Source organism: Protomyctophum parallelum, assembly GCF_964188405.1.
Source record: "Protomyctophum parallelum genome assembly, chromosome: 14".
Lineage (NCBI taxonomy): Eukaryota > Metazoa > Chordata > Actinopteri > Myctophiformes > Myctophidae > Protomyctophum > Protomyctophum parallelum.
The window spans coordinates 21895290-21916043 of NC_139709.1; the positions used below are offsets into that span (position 1 = coordinate 21895290).

The window sequence follows — 20754 nt, forward strand, 5'->3', positions numbered from 1 at the left end:
AATTCCCTCATTAATAATGCCTCGCTCAACTCTGTCTCCTCTCCGCTTTCCTTGCTTTGACAGACAGCCTCAATTGCGGTCCCATGATAGTTTTGCACTTGCTCATGCACTCTCTCTCTCTCTCTCTCTCTCTCTCTCTCTCTCACACACACTCACTCTCTCGCTCGTCTGTGTCCTGTGCTCTCCAAGCCCAGCCTGTGAACAATGACAATGCTTATCAGAACTAAGTGCTTTCAGAGAGCGCCTGCCACAATGATGATATTTCTGGGAGGACTCGGAGTCTGTACTGCTGGTTTTATGGGGTGTCACTGTAGCCGCAGCAGGCTTTCATCTGGCCTGAAGAGTGCCATTTGTCTGCTGCATTCTCCATGGAGTCTGGCTTCACTGCTTGAGACTGAGGCAGCCAGCCGTTTTACCGACAAGATTCACACAAGCAATACATTACACACTGTATGGATACACACATGCCAAAACACACTCACAAAACATAGAGACACACAAGTTAGCTACTGACACTGTCGGACAGAAACCTGTATGGCAGACCAAAACTGCTATTTTTCAGGAAATAACAGGGATAACAGGGATAACTAGAAAAAATGCCCTTCTGGGCACAGGTCTCCACCAGGTTATCCACAGATCCGTGCAGTTAGAGGTAAAAACACTTTTCGGCCAGTTATAGCGCCACCTTGAGGCTGAGTTGAAATTGTTCATGTGGCATTTTGTCCTCGGCCTAGTGGGAATGTGGGTGCACAATTTCACGGAAATCACGCGATGTGTTCATGATTTGCAGCATTTTGTTTGAAACTGAGCACTCCTGTGAACTTTGGAAGCCAATCTTAACCAATCAGGATGGAGTCTGAGAAATCTTAAAGACCAGTTTCGTTGAATGGCTCTAGAGAGACTGTGTACCAATTTGCGTGATGTTTGGACAAAATCTGTAGGTGTACTGTGCAAAAACTTGTTTTGCACAAATCGGCCTCCTGGTGGCGCTATAACAGGCCGTTGTGGAAAGTTTGGGGCAGAGGTTCATCGTTGGCATCCAGGGAGTGTGTGTACCAATTTGCGTGATGTTTGGACAAAATGTGTAGGTGTACTGTGCAAAAACTTGTTTTGCACAAAGCGGCCTCCTGGTGGCGCTATAACAGGCCGTTCTGGAAAGTTTGGGGCAGAGATTCATCGTTGGCATCCAGGGAGTGTGTGTGCAAAATTTGCCATCGACCGGGTTAACGGTGGCCGAGATTAGCTACTAACGGACACACGGACGGACACACGGACACACACACGGACGGACGGAGTGCAAAACATACTCTCCCCACATGCCTTCGGCCTGGTGGAGACAACAATGTGATCCAATAGATCCAATGTAGTTATTATTTAGTCACAAGCTCTTGTTAATATTTTCATTGGTTAAATTCGTACAAATAGAACTGACCGATCCACTTTCAAACTGACACAACTTTTTTCTAAATCTTTCAAAATTTAAAAGAAAGATATTACCGGTACTACTCTTTCCAAAATAAGAGATATATAAGCTCGCCATATCCCAATGTGTTGTGAGCTTGTAGGTCGGCAATGTTTTGCTACTTTTGCATCGTATGATTAAGTATAAAATAAAACGAAAGAATATGGAGATACAACGTTTCTATCTGCCAGCAATTATATACACACCCACATCCACACACACATCCACAATTATCCATGTTGGATGAAATTAGCAGAGTTTAATTGAGGGAAATGAGAGTCGTCAGCCTCCGGCAAAACATTAAGCGTGACACTCGCTTTTGCGCCAATTTAGAAATTAACTTTCTTGTTGGGGTAGAATTAAATCTAAAGATGACAACTGGCCTCTCTCCCAATAATGCTCTCCATGATAGGGCTATTAGATGGAAAATCAATTGACCTTTTTGCAGTGAACTTTGTTGTCCAACCGATTCGTAGACTGTCGTGAACGAGCAGACGTTCAAAATTAAATTTGACACAATTGGCTCGACCCAGCCAGCCAGGTACACGCTGAGGAATTACGAGCCTAATTAGGACACCCTTCAGGATGACCAAGTACGTCACGCTATCAGTCACTGAGCAGCCCTACAAGCTCATCCGCGACATGTTGTGAGCTTGTAAGTCTGTTATTTCTTACAGACAGATCATAAATTAAGCTTACGGAGCGCGACATGCCATGACACACTCGCGCCCATGACAGATGGTAGAGTCGAAATCCCATATCCCGAAAGGGCAGTCACACTGAGTGAGTTTCCTCATTAACTCATTAAAACCTGAAAAGCATCTGTGTAATTTTAGATTATTTGCGTTGGCTATTCAAAATAGCAGACATAGAAGTATATGTACTGTACAGATGAAAATCTTGAAAGTGTGAAGACTACTGATTTGTAGAATCGGCCTCAGGTCTTAATGGGTTAAACCCTGGTGATTATTTCCCAAGTCATACATTCTACAGATATGATTTATAGGTATTTGGTAACCTTTTATTTTGCAGCCCCCTAATTAGTAAACGGTAATCCATTATAATTACTGGGGAAAAGAAAAGTACCCATAGGAAACGGATTGTACTACTCCATTCCCTAATAAGCACTGTACACTTGGCAGGAAACTAGAAGGCAAACTTAAAGTATCCAAAAAACTGTTTAGAGTGAGTAATGACCAAGTACTGCATGTGCATTTGCTTACTAAGGAACACAAGTGCCAAGCAGTGGAAACAAATGAAAGCCCAGGAAATGAATTAAAATGTATAATACAGTGTAAGTGTATGGTAAATCAGACAACAGTAAATTTAGAAGATTATCAAAATATATTCGACCGTTTGGAGACCAAGCTTGGGTGTTGGTGGTGCTGGTTGCCATGGTGAACCTCTCGAGGTGTGTACTGTACTATAATTATGCAACTTTGTTGTGTCCACAAACAGTAGCAAAGCAATGATAAGATACAGTACAACAACAAGTTTGTTTGAGATTACGAAATGAGGACTGACAGGGAAACTGGGAAGTGTTCTCAGTATGCGAGCTGATTATATGTGCCACTGTGCACATTAACATAATATTACATATTTTATACACACACACACACCCACACCCACACACACACACACACCCACACACACACACACACACACACACACACACACACACACACACACACACACACACACACACACACACAGTGCAAACCGTGTTTGGTGTGAAAATCCTATTCAGTGATCCACTGAATAGCCTTTTTCCAAATTTATAATTTGTAATTATATCATAACTTTGTGTTATACATGACATTTTCAATGAATATGTATTCTAATCACAGAGTAGTAAACATGTAGCTACTGTTTCCTCTTATGGAAATGTGCCATTGTAATCAAGATTGAACAACTACATGGGCTATTTTTAGATCGCATCTCATAGTAAATGGTGACCTATATTCATCTTGTCTCTACAGTTGGATCAACATCATCATCATCAGCTGATATTGTAATTTTGTTGATGGTTTATAGTGTTACTTGCCTTCTGCCTTGCAGGTCTTGGATACAGGATCCATTTCATAACCTTCATAGCACTCGCACTTGAAGTCTCCCTTGTAGTTGATGCAGATCTGGCTGCAAGCATCTGGGTTCTGGCACTCATCAATGTCTGGAGACACCGGAGGGAAGACCACTTATCATATAGCAGGGGGAAGGAGAAAGGCGTCTAGATAAGACACTTACAATCTCTATAATCTCACGGAATTAGCTGTCATTCAATACAAAGAAAATACCCCTGAGAGTGAGACATGAGAATTGCACACTAGGCTATTGCAAATTACAATTAGCACACAGTAAATTCAGAGTTTTAAGTTAACTCAGAGAGTGTGCGCTGTGCGGTACATAAAAGAGTGTGTCAGAAGGAATGACAGATATTGTCCACACAAATGAGGATACATTAAAAAACAATGTCTGTCCGAGTGTCCGTCCCTCCGTCCGTCCGTCTTCCGACAGACAGACCGACCGACCGACCCTTTCACCGTCAGGGCAGTTGTGCCAAAAGCAGTTTCACCTTTAAATGACTTAGACATTTTGTCAGGAGAATAATGGTTGAATTAAATATGGATAATTTTTAATGACCAGGGCCGCAACTGCAGTGCTGGTCATTAAAAAGTCTGGTCCGCAAAATGGTCATTAAAAAGTGGCTGTTCAGAGTGACAAAAATAAAAAGGCTCAGGCCCCCCAGCAGGCTTTGGCACTGCTTGCGTTTCTTTGTTAAAGTATTGAACAGCATCCTTCTACAAGACACTGGCAATCTGTCTGTGTGTGTGTGTGTGTGTGTGTGTGGTTGGTGGAGGTATTGTTTGCCAATGGCAGTAAGCAATGTCACCTTGTAGGAATCGAACAACAGTCTCCATGGTGCCAGGCGGACACAATGGACACAGAAGATGTCCTTTCTTGTCTGTTTGGTGACACGCACGCACACACACGCACACCCCCCCCACCCACACACAAAATGCATAACACTATGGGTGTGTACAGTTTATCGGTTCACTCACCGCCACATGTTTTCTTATCCAGCAGCTGGTAGCCGGTGGGACACTGGCACTCAAAGCCGATGGGTCGGTCGATGCAGATGTGGGAACAGCCGCCGTTGTTGATCAGGCATTCATTCAACCCTGACAGAGAGAGAGAGAGAGAGAGAGAGAGAGAGAGAGAGAGAGAGAGAGAGAGAGGCAGACGGAGAGAGGCAGACGGAGAGAGAGAGAGAGAGAGAGAGAGAGATAGAGAGAAAGAGGGTCAAATGATGCCACAGAAACACTCCCCTCCCTGCTTTTAGTTGTTTTGGATTTTCTTTTACTTATCTATGAATCAAACAATCATCCTATTATATTTACTTATAGTATCCCTATTCTGGGTATGTCATTATAATAATCGCAAAAATAAGCAAACATAGAACATCTACAAGCTCCTCAGATCAGCTATTTTGGCCAAGAGATTTGGTGTAGAGGCAAAAATGAAGGGGAACAAAACCAGAGCCTTGGGAAGTATAAACGAATGGCGGATTCCCCACTATACCCCAGACATTTCTAACCCTGTATTAGCTTCCACCATTCCACTCTGGCCAGGCGACGTGCACGCTAGCAACATCACAGGATCCACCATTAAGGCCTTTGGCAGAATTAACTGCAGGCCAAGGAAGACTATTGTTTAGTTTAAGGTCTCCTTCCCATTTCCTCAAAGTGGTCGTTTGGGTGACAGAGAGCCCCCTGGAGAGACAGTTGCGTGGAAGCTCACAACATCTTTCCAGACAGCTTCCAAGGGCAGACATGATTTAGAGGTGATGTCTTGACTCTCATGGGTAAATAAATGAACATGACATTTCTCTCTACTCGTTCCCTTCATGCCCTCTCTGTTCATCTCTCCCATTTCCACCCGTTAACGCATCGCCTGTTTTCACCCGTAGCGAAGCCTGTTAAAAAATGAATGCTAGTGTGCTGGGCGCGCTAGCACAGCAATGCTCGGTCAACACTTGAGAGCACTGATAACTACAGTGCGTACAGTGCCTTGATTTTCCCTGACGCAAGGCTGAGGCGGTAAATGCAATCCCATTATCCTGAATCCGAGATGCTTTAGTGTACAGTCAGAGAAGGGACATATAAATGAATAGTATATGCGTGTGTGTGTGTGTGTGTGTGTGTGTGTGTGTGTGTGTGTGTGTGTGTGTGTGTGTGTGTGTGTGTGTGTGTGTGTGTGTGTGTGCGTGCATGCGTGCGTGTTTTGCTGTGCTTGCTCAGCTCGGTGAGCATTTTGCGAGTGCAGGGTCGAGTGAGTGTGGCGATGAGCTGGTTTCTTTCAACACACTTTTAATGAGCTGAAAACCTCTGCGCTGATCAGAAGACCAGCGTTCAAGGAGAAAAGAAAGGAGAGAGGGAGAGAGAGAAAGAGAGGAAGGGAGCCTTTCCTGGAGGTTCCTGCTCCCCTCTTCATTTTCTTGTCAGGCCGAGGTCAGTCTACACCGCAAGCAGACACCCGCCCCCATCCCACATGACACCCCACCTAACACCTCTCTCTCTCTCTCACACACACACACACACACACACACACACACACACACACACACACACACACACACACACACACACACACAGTGTGTGAGAGGGAAGTGTTAGGTGGGAAACAAAATATATGAGAGGGATTCACCCCTTGGCCAGGAGACATGTGATGGGATTACGAGATTTGGGCAGGGCTACCAGCCAGTATATGTCCTACCTGTCACCAGTGTCTACACTTCCCAATGAAAGAGAAGCGAGTCCACCTCAGATGTCCCCAGTTACTGTATATTTTATTAAACGTCATTAAAATGTCATGGATTGCGGCTTTGATTTAACTCGGTTACTAAAGTGCGACATTCAGAGCGAAGTGAATAGTGCCTGGGCCTCAGTGTAACGGCACGCCCACCTCACTGGGCGAGGGGGGGGGGGGGTATTCGACTGCTCAGCGTTCATTAAACTCAGAGCGTACAACATGTTACAAATACAGATGTCTGGAGGCCTGACATGACTAGAGATGCTGCAGGAGGGCTTGCCCGAGGACGACCTAGAGAGAGAGTGTGTAAAGAAAAAGTACCCAGATGGGCCTGAACGGGTTGTTAATACTCCAGACAGGTATTAACAACCTTTCCTCGCTCACTCCCCCCGCATGCACTCTCTCTGGGAGAGGTACTAAAGAGCTGAAAATGAGATGGGGAGAGAAAGAGAGAGAGGAAGAGAGAGAGGGAGAGAGAGAACCACTTGGTTCCATTTGTACTCCCAGAGTTAACAATCAGGATGTTATCATGAAGAGATGGAGAGAAAGCATTATGCAGCAGCGTGCCACTGCCTTGTTCTTTGATGAGTAACAGCGGCTTTCATTTCTCTGATCAGCAGAAGCCGCCTTTAATGTCTGACAGCCTCTCCAGCCCTTTGAAATGCACATTAATAGAGGGGGTGGAGGGTGCAGTCACATTTGATTATTGTGAACATGAGCGCGTTGCTTTCAGAGAGCTTAAATGTTTCTTACGGTATGCAACATGATCACTCTCCCCGTAACGCTACAAAGGACTGTGGCAAAGGATTAGTAGCTGTTGCGTACATTAAGTAATGGCACAGCACAGCACAGCTGAGACTAACGTGCCGGTGAGCGGCAAAGCGCCCCATGTCCAACCCCACACTTGCGGGTGCTAGACGCGGGCTGGCACTATTGTTGTCCAGACTAGTCCCAAGACTCCCAACCTATTGTTGTCCAGACTAGTCCCAAGACTCCCAACCTATTGTTGTCCAGACTAGTCCCAAGACTCCCAACCTATTGTTGTCCAGACTAGTCCCAAGACTCCTACCTAGTGTTGTCCAGACTAGTCCCAAGACGCCCAACCTATTGTTGTCCAGACTAGTCCCAAGACTCCCAACCTATTGTTGTCCAGACTAGTCCCAATACTCCCAACCTATTGTTGTCCAGACTAGTCCCAAGACGCCCAACCTATTGTTGTCCAGACTAGTCCCAAGACTCCTACCTAGTGTTGTCCAGACTAGTCCCAAGACTCCCAACCTATTGTTGTCCAGACTAGTCCCAAGACGCCCAACCTATTGTTGTCCAGACTAGTCCCAAGACGCCCAACCTATTGTTGTCCAGACTAGTCCCAAGACTCCCAACCTATTGTTGTCCAGACTAGTCCCAATACTCCCAACCTATTGTTGTCCATGGCAGTGGGAAGGTTTTTACACGATCTGAAAAAGTGGCAGAAAATATTTTGCATCAAACTATTAATATTGTTGATACCTCAATTGTAGAGGTTGGTGTTTTAATTTGAAAAATCTGCCTTGTGTCACAAACAAAAAAATATTTTCAAGTGAATTAATCACACACGTGCATGTTTTGTATGCGTGCATGTGTGCATGTGTTCTCACCACACTCCTTCTTGGGTTCATCCGAGCGGTCCTTGCAGTCTTTGTTGGAGTCACAAACTTTGGCACTGTCAATGCACTCTCCATTCTTACACATGAACTTCAGGGGTCCCTCACATTTGGTGGCTGTCATTTAAATGAAAAGGAAAAATTAGAATATAGATGTGTTAAAACTACTGTTGCGTTTAGTTTCTTATTGTTGAACAAAATCCCTGCATTTTGCAGCCTTTAAGTCCAGGAAACGACTGCATTTAAGCTACAGTATGTCACAATATTACGATAACCAAACTACATGACAATGTAAAGTAAAAGAAATGTAAAGCCACAAATACAACTGCCTTAATTATGAAGAGTTAATTTAGAGTTAATTTAGGGTTTATTCTTTTTATCAGTCAAGGCAAATTCAGACAGACAAATGAGTCTAGATTCCAGGCTACAGGCATACAAATCAAATCATACTTTATTTATATAGCACGTTAAAAACAACACAAGCTGTACAGGTTTAAGACAAACCGAGCATACAGTACAGTACAGAGACAGACCGATGGACAGGTGAACCCACCGTTGACGCAGCCATCCTCGTCGCTGTGGTCAACACAGTCATGCACCTTGTTGCACTGCTTGGTACCGTGAATACATGAACCGTCACCGCACTGGAACTCATCTGGACGACATGTCACTAGGGCTGTGTGTGTACACACCACAGACACACACACACACACACACACACACACACACACACACACACACACAAAATGGACTTTACAAAAAAGAAAATAAGTCACCTTAACAAGAAGACTTTTGAGGTCGAGGCTGTGACAACATTTTCGGTTCACCGTGCAGCACACATTCAGGCAACATAATAAGACCAATCAATCCACCGCAGGAGAGGGGCAGTCTAGAGCATAGGCAGTTAACCTGTGGGTCTGTGATGAATGATTTTCAATATCCTAACCCCAAGATGGAGGCCGGACGGAGCCATCCGCCCCTCCGTTTGCATTTATATCCCAGTCACAGGCAAGCTTTTGATCAATGGGCCCCCACATGCTTATGAAACTCCCCTTCAAAACCACACTAAAAAGCAATATATATGGAGCGGAGGAGATATGATTTAGTGTTATCAGGAGACGAACAGGACAGAGGAATGGGGAATGGGGCTTCAGACGTGAACACACACACGCGCATGCATGGACGCGGACGGACGGACACGCACACGCACATGCACACGCACACACACACACACACACACACACACACACACACACACACACACACACACAGAGACAGAGTGATTATCTATCTCCCTTAGCAGAGCCTTGTCCTTCATCTTGGATATCAATCAGAGCTGCAGATGTAATTAGGCCAATGAGCTAGTGCTCTGTACAGGGAGACAGTTACATGGACCGAATCTAGCAAAGTAATATGAATGTTGTTGTGAGTTTATAGTCAGGTCTGAACAGTTTGTTACTGTACACCCTACACTCACCCGCGCTGTCAGAGCCAAACTCCCTTATTATTCAAGGGCCTTTAAATGCACTCTCAAGGACAAGCAAAGGGTTGCCAAGCAACCTCTGGACAAATGCCGCCTCGAGTCGCCGACGATCCCTTGTTTGGCCGGCAGAGAATTGGCCGAGGATCGCAACAATTAATCGACCAGTAACTGGCGTTTATGACACCGCAGAGGCAGCGGGTGGGTTTGATGTGTGCGCCGCACATCTCGATAATGAATAGAGGGACTATCACACTCTGGGCTTTTGTGAGCCACATGCGCCAGAGGGCTCGCGCCTTCACAGACTAATAGGAAAGCCTGTTTTATCCACAATTTTCTAAAGGAGTGTCTAAACTATCTTCAGCAGAAAATACATTCCCCTCTCACTCCCACCCGAACGTCTGCCGGCGACCCCTGGCGAGGAAATGTTGTGACACGGTCCAGCAGAGGTGGAGGAAGATGATGTTTGAAATGCTGTGACACGGTGACACAGCCCAGCAGAGGTGGAGGAAGATGATGTTTGAAATGCTGTGAAACGGTGACACAGCCCAGCAGAGGTGGAGGAAGATGATGTTTGAAATGCTGTGACACGGTGACACAGCCCAGCAGAGGTGGAGGAAGATGATGTTTGCCGTTTCTGTATCTGGTCCCCTGACGAGGAGACACATTGTCAGAGCGTGCATATAGACATACTCTGAAATTAAACTGACCTCCAACGTAATTACTTCTGCGTTTGCCATTTGTGTGATCTTTGTCTGGCATCGGCGCCTCTGTGGGGCAGGTATGTTTAACAACTGTGAAATATTCAGGCGGACACTTTCCCTCCCATTCAGGTGTTACACGAGTTAATTGATTGTAGAACAGCTTCCCTCCCAATAACGAGTTACACGAGTTACGTTTTCATTGTTTCATTCGCATTTTTAGACTTCTTAGTTTCCATCGGACAGAGAGGGATAGGTGACGCTTTCGGAACTTCGGATGACATATGGCATGCAAAGGGTTCTGGGAAATTGCGCTTCCTCTTCCGCTCTGTGTTGTTGATCGCCACTTTGGATTCTTTTTCAACACTACGACAAAGGATCACACCATTTTAAATGAAAAGGAATGATGACGTCGGCGTGGTGGTTCTTCAAAGGTTAGTGAAATCTAGGCAGTCAACAGAGCATTCTGATGAATTAATTCCGCAGTCAAACTGTTACGAAAAAGATGGACACTTTTTTCGTCACGTCAGGGCAATGACAGAACGCTCCGACTTGCTTAAAACAACTTCACAAAAAACATGCAGTAATCCTGGTCTCTAAACTGCCTCCCCCTGGCCAGCCGGGGCGCCCGATGGAGGGGAAAGGAACTGGTTAGAATAACGTATTCCTTCCACACGCTACGTCCAACCAGGGAAACTCACCCCTGTAAGGTGTAAAGGAGCAACTTGGAAACTCATGCATGAAGGAAGCATGAGTTCAAGTCATTAGATAATTGACACAGGGGTGAAAAATTGGTTACAAAATCGTGGGATAAAAAAAAAACTTCTGACAGGTATGAGACAAGACACCACATGGTTTTGTTGTTTTCACAGCCGAAACCATCAACAGACACTTGTCTTAAGGCGTCTGTGCAGTGCACCGACGCAGACAAGGTCGCCTGCCAACGGCGATCGGTGGTTTAGGCAGTGGCCAAGGTATTGTTTAACTATAAGAGCATATACAGCCATCAGTCAAACTCACGGCAGTCAGCCTCGTCCGATTTGTCCTTGCAGTCAGGGTCGCCATCACACTTCCAGGTCAGTCGAACGCATTCGCCATTGGCACAGCGGAACTCCTCTGAGGTGCAGTTAGCCCGGCGGGGGGGCGGGTACGGGACTCCATCGCCGCCACATCGGTCCAGCCCCTCGTCTGAGCCGTCGGCGCAGTCAGGGTCCCCGTCGCAGCTCCACATGAGGGGCACGCACTCGGAGGTGTTGCAGCGGAAGTGGTTGGGCCCACAGGTTGCCGTGGAGGAGCACTTGAGCTCGTCGCTGCCGTCGCCACAATCGTTATCGCCATCGCACACGTAGACATAGCCGAGGCACTTTCGGTTAGCACACATGAACTCCCCGCTGGGGCACGCCTTGTCATCTGGAGGGAGGGAATGAGGGACGGAGGGAGGGAGCACAGAGAGAGAAACAAACAGAATAACTCCAGTGACCTAGAAAATAAATCCAAACAATCTTCCCAATGCTGAATAATTATGAATGAGGTTTTTTGATGCCAAGATTCAATCTCTAGCTGAAATCATTATACTATTCCACAGATAAATCACAAAATGAGTTCTAGTATTTGTTTGTTTGTTTGCCAAAAAGTTTATAAACAGAACTTTTTTAGATCGACGGAGCCAGTAAAGCCCCCTCATTGTAGCTGTCATGCATTGTTGACTGCCACAGTCTATTCTCATAAATGGCTTTTCCTTTTTCTTTTCTCCTTTTTTTGCAAAGAATTATCTGCAGTACAAGTGAGACCAATTTATCAATGACAAAAAAGGACAAATGCAATGTAAGAGGAATAAATCCTTAATTTTATTTGTGTCTCTGGCATTCTAACCACTGAAGCATGATTTGAAGACTTTTTAATACGTCTTTTGAAGGATCCTCGGAGACCCGGCAGGCTATCCATTATCAAGTGGCACTTCCACCAGTGTGCACTTCAGGGGCATGATACAATGTGCTCTTGACCACATGGTTCACCTTACCTTTATGAATATTTAATCTGGGTGGGAATTGAGTGCACTGCATCACTTTCACGCCATTTAATCCTCTCCTTTCAAGGGATCCACACTCGTGGTTGAGCAGATGTAAACAAGATGTAAATCCCAGTTTCTGTCACACCCACACACAATTTTGTATTACCATACATACATGAGGAAATCAACATTTTAGGATGGCGATTTTGTGAATGTCGAAAACTGTATAACTCTAACCCTAAAGCCGGCAATCTGTAATGTATAAACTCGCAAGCTTTTGGATCTTTCTACAAGCCTTCTCTACATATATTTTGTTTATTACTCAACTTAAAAATCAGCCAGTCGGCAAGAAGGCGGCCTCACTGAGCATAAAAGTCAGCACTGGGAAAGACACCAGCGCTTAGATATTCATACAGTTCATGCAAACCGCACGCCGTTGCCGTCTTTAGCATCTCAGGGCTAGCTACAGGAGGGGGGTGGTTGCCGTTGTATATGTTTACACGCTGAATCAGCATGCATAAATGGGCAAGCGGATCAACAATGATCTGCGAAAGCCTCGCATCTCCCCAAAGCCAACTTCTCAGGAACAAGAAGAGAAACTGGTGTACTTTCGACGTTTCATAATAAATGATGAGTGGTTTGAGTGCGTACTGAGCTCATGAAATACTTTCCTGGCATAATATATAGAACACAATGTACTGTAGCGTGTCAATGACAGCAAAAAAGGAAAAAAGAAAAGAAAAATAATGTGTGTGTGTGTGTGTACGTGTGTGTGCATGTGTGTGCATGTGTGTGTGCGCGCGTGTGAGCGCGCGTGCGTGCGTATCAAAGAGCATGCTAAAGGGGAATCCAGAAGCACAGCAAAATATCTAATTAATATCACCACACGTTGAGCTTAACTGGGTGAACACTTCCCCAGCTAGTGAATGTCAGAACAGATTGTCGTGATTAGCATTCTACTTAATTGTAGCATATGTTTAATTCGCTATACCATTACACGCAGCAGTGCTTAATGAATTCATTCATTCCGGTTAGGGTAGAGTAGACACTATAGACAAGACTTATCACATAACCACATTATTTACTATTCTAACATTGCAGAAGGGAAACGCAAAAAAACAAACACAAAATATATATATTTTACATTCAGCTCGGCTAAAGGCTAAAATATCATCATCAATATATTATTAACTGAGTTCCATCTGAAAATGCTGTTTTATTATGACATCCCACTCCATGCCATGATGCTTCTAGCCTCACTCTATACTAATAAGGAGCTAAATTATTAATGAGATCCAACAAACGTGCGTACAGTATGCATATTATCACACATGGGGAAGGCCATTAGTAAAACACAGAGTGCGCAGGCTAAGACTGTCATTCGCGGTTCTAGGTAAATTCATTTAAAAAATACTTGGGATAATAAGGTCAGATAAGGCTGCATATGAACCATGTTAAACACATTCGGTTGAGATGCCGGCTCAATTGTGGGAATAAACATTTTACGTAGCGAACTTTAATAACTTTAATTTAACATTTTCCATCTAGGCTCTTGGGGAGTTGAATGATATAGTTAGTGTGCATGGGTGCGTAATTGCCTAGGCTGATATCTCTTAAATGGTGAATTTATATAGTTTACTGTACATAGATCGTGCATTACATTCACCCATTCACACACCGATGGCGGCGGAAATCATGCAAGGCACCAACATGCTCATCGGGAGCAATTAGGGGTTCAGAGTCTTGCTCAAGGACACTTCGACACAAACTCTGGGGGAGCCCAGGTTCGAACTGGAAACCCTGCGGTTCCCTTTCGGCCACACTACCTCTGAGCCACCGCCATCCCTGCTTATGATGCAATATGGCATGCAGTGTGTAGGGAAGACAAGTCCTACTGTTAGTATGCATACATGCATGCCAATATTGTAGTTTAACATTTAATTTGCATTCCCATATGGAATTGAAAAGTCAAACTTTTTTGCAGTGCAGCAGCTGCAAGGCTGCAATACAGTTTCTCTATATCTGATTACCTGTATATCTGAAATTGCCTGGAACTCCTTCTAACCCTGTAGTGTAAGTGTTAGAAGGTAGCACGGTAGCACGGTAGCAGTAGGGAGACTATAAGGGAAAAGGAAAAAAATGCAACATGCAGCCAGTAAAAAGAAAAATCACACCCATGTAAAGTGAGGGGCGCTCTTATCATCAAACATCATCACATTCCGGCCAATCACAATTGGTGTCCTCACTTCTCAGCGACCAATCACAATTGGCGTCCTCACTTTTCTGTCCTCAGTACGTGTATTGCTCAGCCAATCAAATAATCGCTAAGGGGAGCTCAGCCAATCAAACCATCGCTATGGGGTACACACAAATGTTGCACATAAATGGGCCTCCTGGTGGCGCTCGAAAAAGGCAGAATTGAAAAATGCAGTCCAGATCATTTTCCTTGGGGTGCCGCTGTAGAGAGTGTGCATACGACGTTTTACGCAGATCGGTGCAGTTATATGTGAAGACACGACTTGGCCTGTTCTAGCGCCACCATGAGGATGATTTGAAAACTGTCAAGTGGCATTTCTTCCTCAGCCTAGTGGGAATATGCATGCACAGTTTCACCACAATTGGACACTGTGTTGATGAGTTGCGGCATTTTGTACAAAACTGGTACAAAACGGGCTACTCCTAAAAACTTTGAAAGCCAATCTTAGCCAATCAGGATGGAATAATGAGAAATCAAACAAACCCGTCTTGATCACATGACTATGGAGATCATGTGTACTGATTTGCGTGTAATATAAGAAAATGTGTTTTACATATGTTGGCCTCCTGGTGGCGCTATAAAGAGCAGAATTCCAGGCAAAGGTTTTTCCTTGGCCTCTAGGGAGTGTGCATACAAGGTTTTACACAGATCAGTGCAGTTATAGGTAAAAACATGAATCGGCCAGTTATAGTGCCACCATGAGGCTGAGATGAAAATGTTCAAGTGGCATTTCTTGCAATATTTATATTTCACGGAAATCACACAATGTGTTCATGATTTGCAGCATTTTGTCTGAAACAGAGCACTCCTGTGAACTTAAGAAGCCAATATTAGCCAATCAGGATGTAGTCGGAAATTTTTGAAAGACCTGTTACGTTGAATGGTTATAGAAAGACAATTTGCGTGATGTTTGGACAAAATCTGTAGTTGTGCAGTCAAGAAATGTGTTTTGCAAAAAGTGCCCCCTTGGTGGCGCTGTAACAGGCCAATGTGAAAACTTTGGAGCAGAGGTTCAGCTCTGGCATCCAGGGAGTGTGTGTGCAGAGTTTGGCTGCCATTGAGCAAACGGTGCCAGAGATTAGCTGTCCACAGACGGACGGACACACGGACACACACACGGACGGACGGATGGGGTGCAAAACATAGTCTCTCCCCATGCCTTCGGCCTGGCGGAGACAATGACTGTTAAATAGCTCTATATATTCCCATAGTAATCTTCTATAAAGTTTGTTCAGTAACAGTCGTCTCTTCAGCTCTTTAGTAAACAGAAAATACATTTTTAAGCAGGAACTTATGAAACAAACAAACAAAATAATTAACAGACAAAATTGGAACTGGATCACTAGCGCATACATTATCTTTGTGGGGTTCTCTCTCGTGATTGCATTAAACCAATTTGAAAATGTATTTTCTGTTTATAAAAACATCTGGAGATGGGGAGACTCCTGTTACTGAACAGACAAATACATATTGGTCTGAAAAATCACAATGAGATTTTTCCCAAATTGTTCATCCCTATTGAGCAGGACGTAATTAGTTTTCTGGCGCTCATCCCAGAGAACCATCAAAATCACCATATTATTTCAGACTCCAATGAGATATATTTTAATGAATATGAATAATTGAATATCAGGACAATTTGCCAATTTTGGGAACAGAACCCAAAGATGGTTAAAAAGTCAATCGACGATAGATAAATGCAAGAAAGAACACACACACACACACACACACACACACACACACACACACACACACACACACACACACTTGGTCCCCTATATACATACATCTTTGTGATGATTCATTTTAACCTGTGTCATTCACATTTCCACAAGCAAATACATAAACATAATACAGAATTATCTAAACACAGTAGTAACCACTAACTAGCCACTTAACCCCTATATACTTATCTTTGCTGAAAATGCCGATCTTTGACAACGACTGTTTAGCTGTGTTAGCATTATGTTATGCTTTAGCTATTGAAAAATCGAAGAACGACTGACATAGAAACATAGCTTTAGAAGATGGTTGCCCGCGGCAACCACTGTTTCACACAGAGAGGAGAGTGGACTGGTCTCTCTACTTATATTAGATGTACTGCTACGGTCAGGTGCATGCTTTTGCGCGTGCGTGTGCATGAGTGTGAGTGTGAGAGTGTGTGTGAGAGTGTGTGAGAGAGTGTGTGAGAGAGTGGTGACTCAGACTGAACAAATGAGATAAAAGTGCGAGCAGGAGAAAAAGCAAGTCGAGAGGAGATGAGAGAAAGAGGGATGCACGAAGACTAGAGAGATAAGAGAAAGGTCCACAGAATGTGTGATTGAGAGGCAGAGAGAGTGAAGAGAAGAGAGAAACAGAGAGAGCATGTCCGAGAGTAATTTCTTAGAGCCTTTTGCACACACGCACGCACACACATTAGGGGTGGAATGATATATTATCACAATACGATATCTGTGGCAATATTAGGCCATATCATGATATTTGATATATTGCGTTATTGCAATATCCAATATATTGCAAGAGATTTCATCAATGTTAGAACACGATATCTGTAACTGAAAATGAAACATAACCATAAAAGCAAAAATCTGGAATTATGTATTTATTCCAAAAGATTTTTTTCTGTCACAAACTGGCAAATATGTACATGATTTCTTCCTCAGTAAAACACTGACTGCAACTTTGCAACTTGTCCATGACTTGTCTGTCTGAAAAGGTAGCCGTCGGGGACTCTGGGCACAGGTCTCCAGTCTCCACCAGGATAGGAGCGTTTTTGGTAAAAGTGGCTCTTCTTCCTGAGCCTAGTGGGAATATGCGTGCACAGTTCCACCACAATTGGACGGTGTGTTAATTATTTGCGGCATTTCGTACAAAACGGGCACACATACAGTACACACACCACAGACCCCTGCCTCCACAAACAGATGGCGAAAGACCCACTAAAGACCCCCCCCCCCCCCCCCACACACACACACACACACACACACACACACACACACACACACACACACACAGTCGTGAGTCAGACGGTTAGACAGTGGCAGTGACCTTTCAACAAAGCAAACAGACTTAATAGAGCAAGCGACTCTCTCTCCCTCTCTCTCTGCCATCGAGTGAAATGATAACAATGGAGAGAGCAGGTAATGTACAGTATGACACGGAAGGAATGAGCGTGTTTTGCAGTTATCACCTGAACTCTGACATTATTGACAGAGGAACAGCAGGGCCACAGGGGAGAGGGGAAGGAAGGAGATACAGTGAATGCTGAACGCTGAATCGATGCGCCGTTCAGCATAGTTATTTTTCTTTCTTACATAATTAGGCTAAAAGGAAACAGAGTGTGCTTCTATGATAGAAAGCTGCAATGCCAATATGTTGATTAGAATGAAATGGGAAAGGATTACGCCACCGCGGGCAGATGTTCTCTTGACAAAATATTTCTTCCGAAGGCATTCTTGTTTGGGGAGGTTGCGGTATCTACCAGCACAGTGTAACTGGAGGGAAAGAAGTTTTCAACAGACACAGAAAATACAGCACTTCTGTGGGGAGTTTGCGTGTTCTCCTCGTGTCCCCTAGCCTAGGGTAGGTTAACTAAAAAAACATGCAGTAATCCTGGTCTCTAAACTGCCTCCCCCTTGCCAGCCAGGGGAAATGAACTGGTTGGAATAACGTGTTCCTTCCACGCGCTGTTCCTTCCACGTCCAACCGGGGAAACTGGAGAAGCGGCTTGGACTCCGTTGCTCTCCCCAGGTTGGCAGAAGGAGTAGTGCCCAGGATTACATTAGACACCCTATGTCAAGTCCTGCCCCTCTTCGCACCCATTGGTTGCCGTTTCGTGGTTGAACAAAAATCCCTTCTCTCCATCCACTACCATTGAAATGTTGTTTTTTAGTTGCTTCATTTTGATATTCTGTGCATTCAATTCTTATTTTAAACTTGATGTCAGTAAAAAGGAACATCACAGGAGCATATTGACTGGGCATATCATGTTAGTTTTTAGTTTTCTTTTTTAGCAATTTCACCATAAACAACATTCTAACAACAACATGTTCTAAATAAACATTTAGAACAAAAATAGGAAATACAGCAATCTGGAATCTTTTTATGTCTGATTTGATCAACCATAACATTAAATATGCATTACATTAGCATGGCAGACAACAACGTTTCTGTGGTGCATCTTCGAGATAGCACATATAAGATATATGTACTGTATGTAGACATTCAAGAGAAGCCTCTTCATGCAATATACATAAACACAAATACAATTGTACACAGAATGTTGGCACATAATGGCTGCGACCCGGCGTAGATTGGCCCCATTACTTTACATGAGCATACACAAGACACAACATCATGCTACAACATGGCACTTTGTCTTCCTTGCAGCAGATCCCAGCAGACACACATCCTCCAGAGAGTTAGCCTATGAGTAAATGCACATTACTCTCTTAGGGACTTCCTACGCCCAGCTAATCTTTCTTCAGGGGCCTCTAGTAGCTGCAACTTCATGTAAATCAGAAGGAGTTTGCTGGATTCCACCTAATGCATAATTCAGCACGAGGATGACTCAATTAGCACGATGGCTTTATGCAAGATTTACTTTCCTAAGTCCATGGTGGCTAATGTACTAATTTCTGCTAATGGCTCGGTGTGACTAGACTGTCAGTGTCGGGAGTGTAGCCCATCCTCTCTTTCACCAGGAGTGGTCTCTGCCCAGTGCCCATGGGGTCCCAAAGTTGGATAACAAAATAAATCAGTGAGTTGGGATCTCACGTTATCTCTGGTTCAGACTATACTGTATATTAAGTGCTGCAGTTGTGACTTGCACTTAAGTTCTGCGTTTATGAAGGTTGTGCATGTATTACAAAACTCTCAAAGAATACAAATGTTGTTTTTTATTACATAGCCGTGTGTGTTCTCAAAGTGGGGCCAGGGGATCACCAGGGCTCCTTGAAGAGGTTTAAACAATGTAAAGTACTTTACTGTGAAACCACAGTGCTAGTGGAATGAGCTTCACCAAGTAGACCCATTAACACACAGAAGGTATAGTATACCCATTAACACAGGAGGAGGTATTTGAAGGCCGACTGAAAACTTCAATGTACTTTCTACTGGCCTGATAACTTTGAGCGGACATTATTATGCCTCGCCCTGGTGCAATATATCCACACCCATCTGGTGGGGAGATTTGCATAATGTACCTATTGACCTGGCTCTGGATGTGTCACGCAGAATGTTACTTTGTGTCTGACGTTAGCCTACTGAGAAGTATGCAGCTTAATATAAAAGTGTCATTGTAAAGGTTGAAATAAATAGACTCAAACGAGAGTAAAACACTTCTGTTAGCCATCAAACACAGATGATGAGAGTTACTATAGTATATGAACGCTGCCATGGTTTCTTCTGAGTTTAAACATTCTGAGTTTAAACAGGAAGGTGCTCCGTTCATATTTAATGGCTGGAATATTAAAGCCTAGTTTATACGGTTAAAGTTTAAGACAAACTATGGATCATAGCTCTCTGTGCATTTACACTCAATACACCTTCAAAGCTGTGAGACATCAACCATATTAACCATAGCATTCCTATTGTAGGCATGTCATAATAGGTGTACACTGAACAAAAACCTCCTGCAAAACTAAGCGAAAATAACATTTGGCAAAAACAGGCTAACGTTTATGCAAAAAGATGGTCACGAAGGTCACGATGCGGCACGTTGCAATGTGTTGTGAGCATCTAGATCACAACCTTATATACTTTGATATACAACAAGGTATATACGGCTTAAGTGGTTAAACAGATGGTATATTTTCGCTTATTAACATGTGTGCGTGGCGACAAACTTATTAAGCCACCGAGAGGCTAAAAGCGGGGAAATGTACTGCCAGACGCGTGCCAAGAACTCACTTCTCCAGTGTATTGCGTTTTGTTCATTTATTAGGCAAGGTGTATTAAAACAATTGATTCAGCAACATCATACCAAAGTGCGTTGTGCAAAGTGCAAATAGTATACAGATAGCAGCATGGTGTTGTCTTAGCGTCTGTAAAGTGGTCAGCAAAGTTGGACTTCCCGGTCGTTCACCCCCTCTCCTTCCAGTCATGAAATGCCACCGGTGAACAGCTGACTTTACTACCTGTCTGACGTACCACCCAACACCACGTGACCATAGTAACCATAGCAACCCATCGAGCTGTCTAACCTGCCACCAACATGTAGTGTACATCAGTGTGGGGACAATGCATTACAAACATAATAATGTGTTCTCATTCCGCGCGCACACGCACGCACGCACACACGCACACACACAGTTTACAGTCTGCTTTCCACCATTGTTCCTTCACTGTCTGCCTCTAAATACAAACATACAGCAAGATTAAGGCTCCTTTG

The 20754-nt window shown here is 44.0% G+C and overlaps 1 protein-coding gene across 1 annotated transcript in view; it reads right to left on the reverse strand.

Annotated features, from left to right (window-relative positions):
* LOC310870764 (low-density lipoprotein receptor-related protein 8-like) overlaps positions 1-20754 on the reverse strand; it is a gene marked incomplete at its 5' end in the record, with an annotated part of 99765 nt that overhangs the window by 20164 nt on the left and 58847 nt on the right. The window contains 5 exons of the mRNA XM_083782066.1: positions 3507-3632; positions 4522-4641; positions 7909-8031; positions 8468-8590; positions 11116-11505. Coding sequence (XP_083638192.1) covers positions 3507-3632; positions 4522-4641; positions 7909-8031; positions 8468-8590; positions 11116-11505 — 882 coding nt within the window. The remainder of the gene's footprint in view (positions 1-3506; positions 3633-4521; positions 4642-7908; positions 8032-8467; positions 8591-11115; positions 11506-20754) is intronic.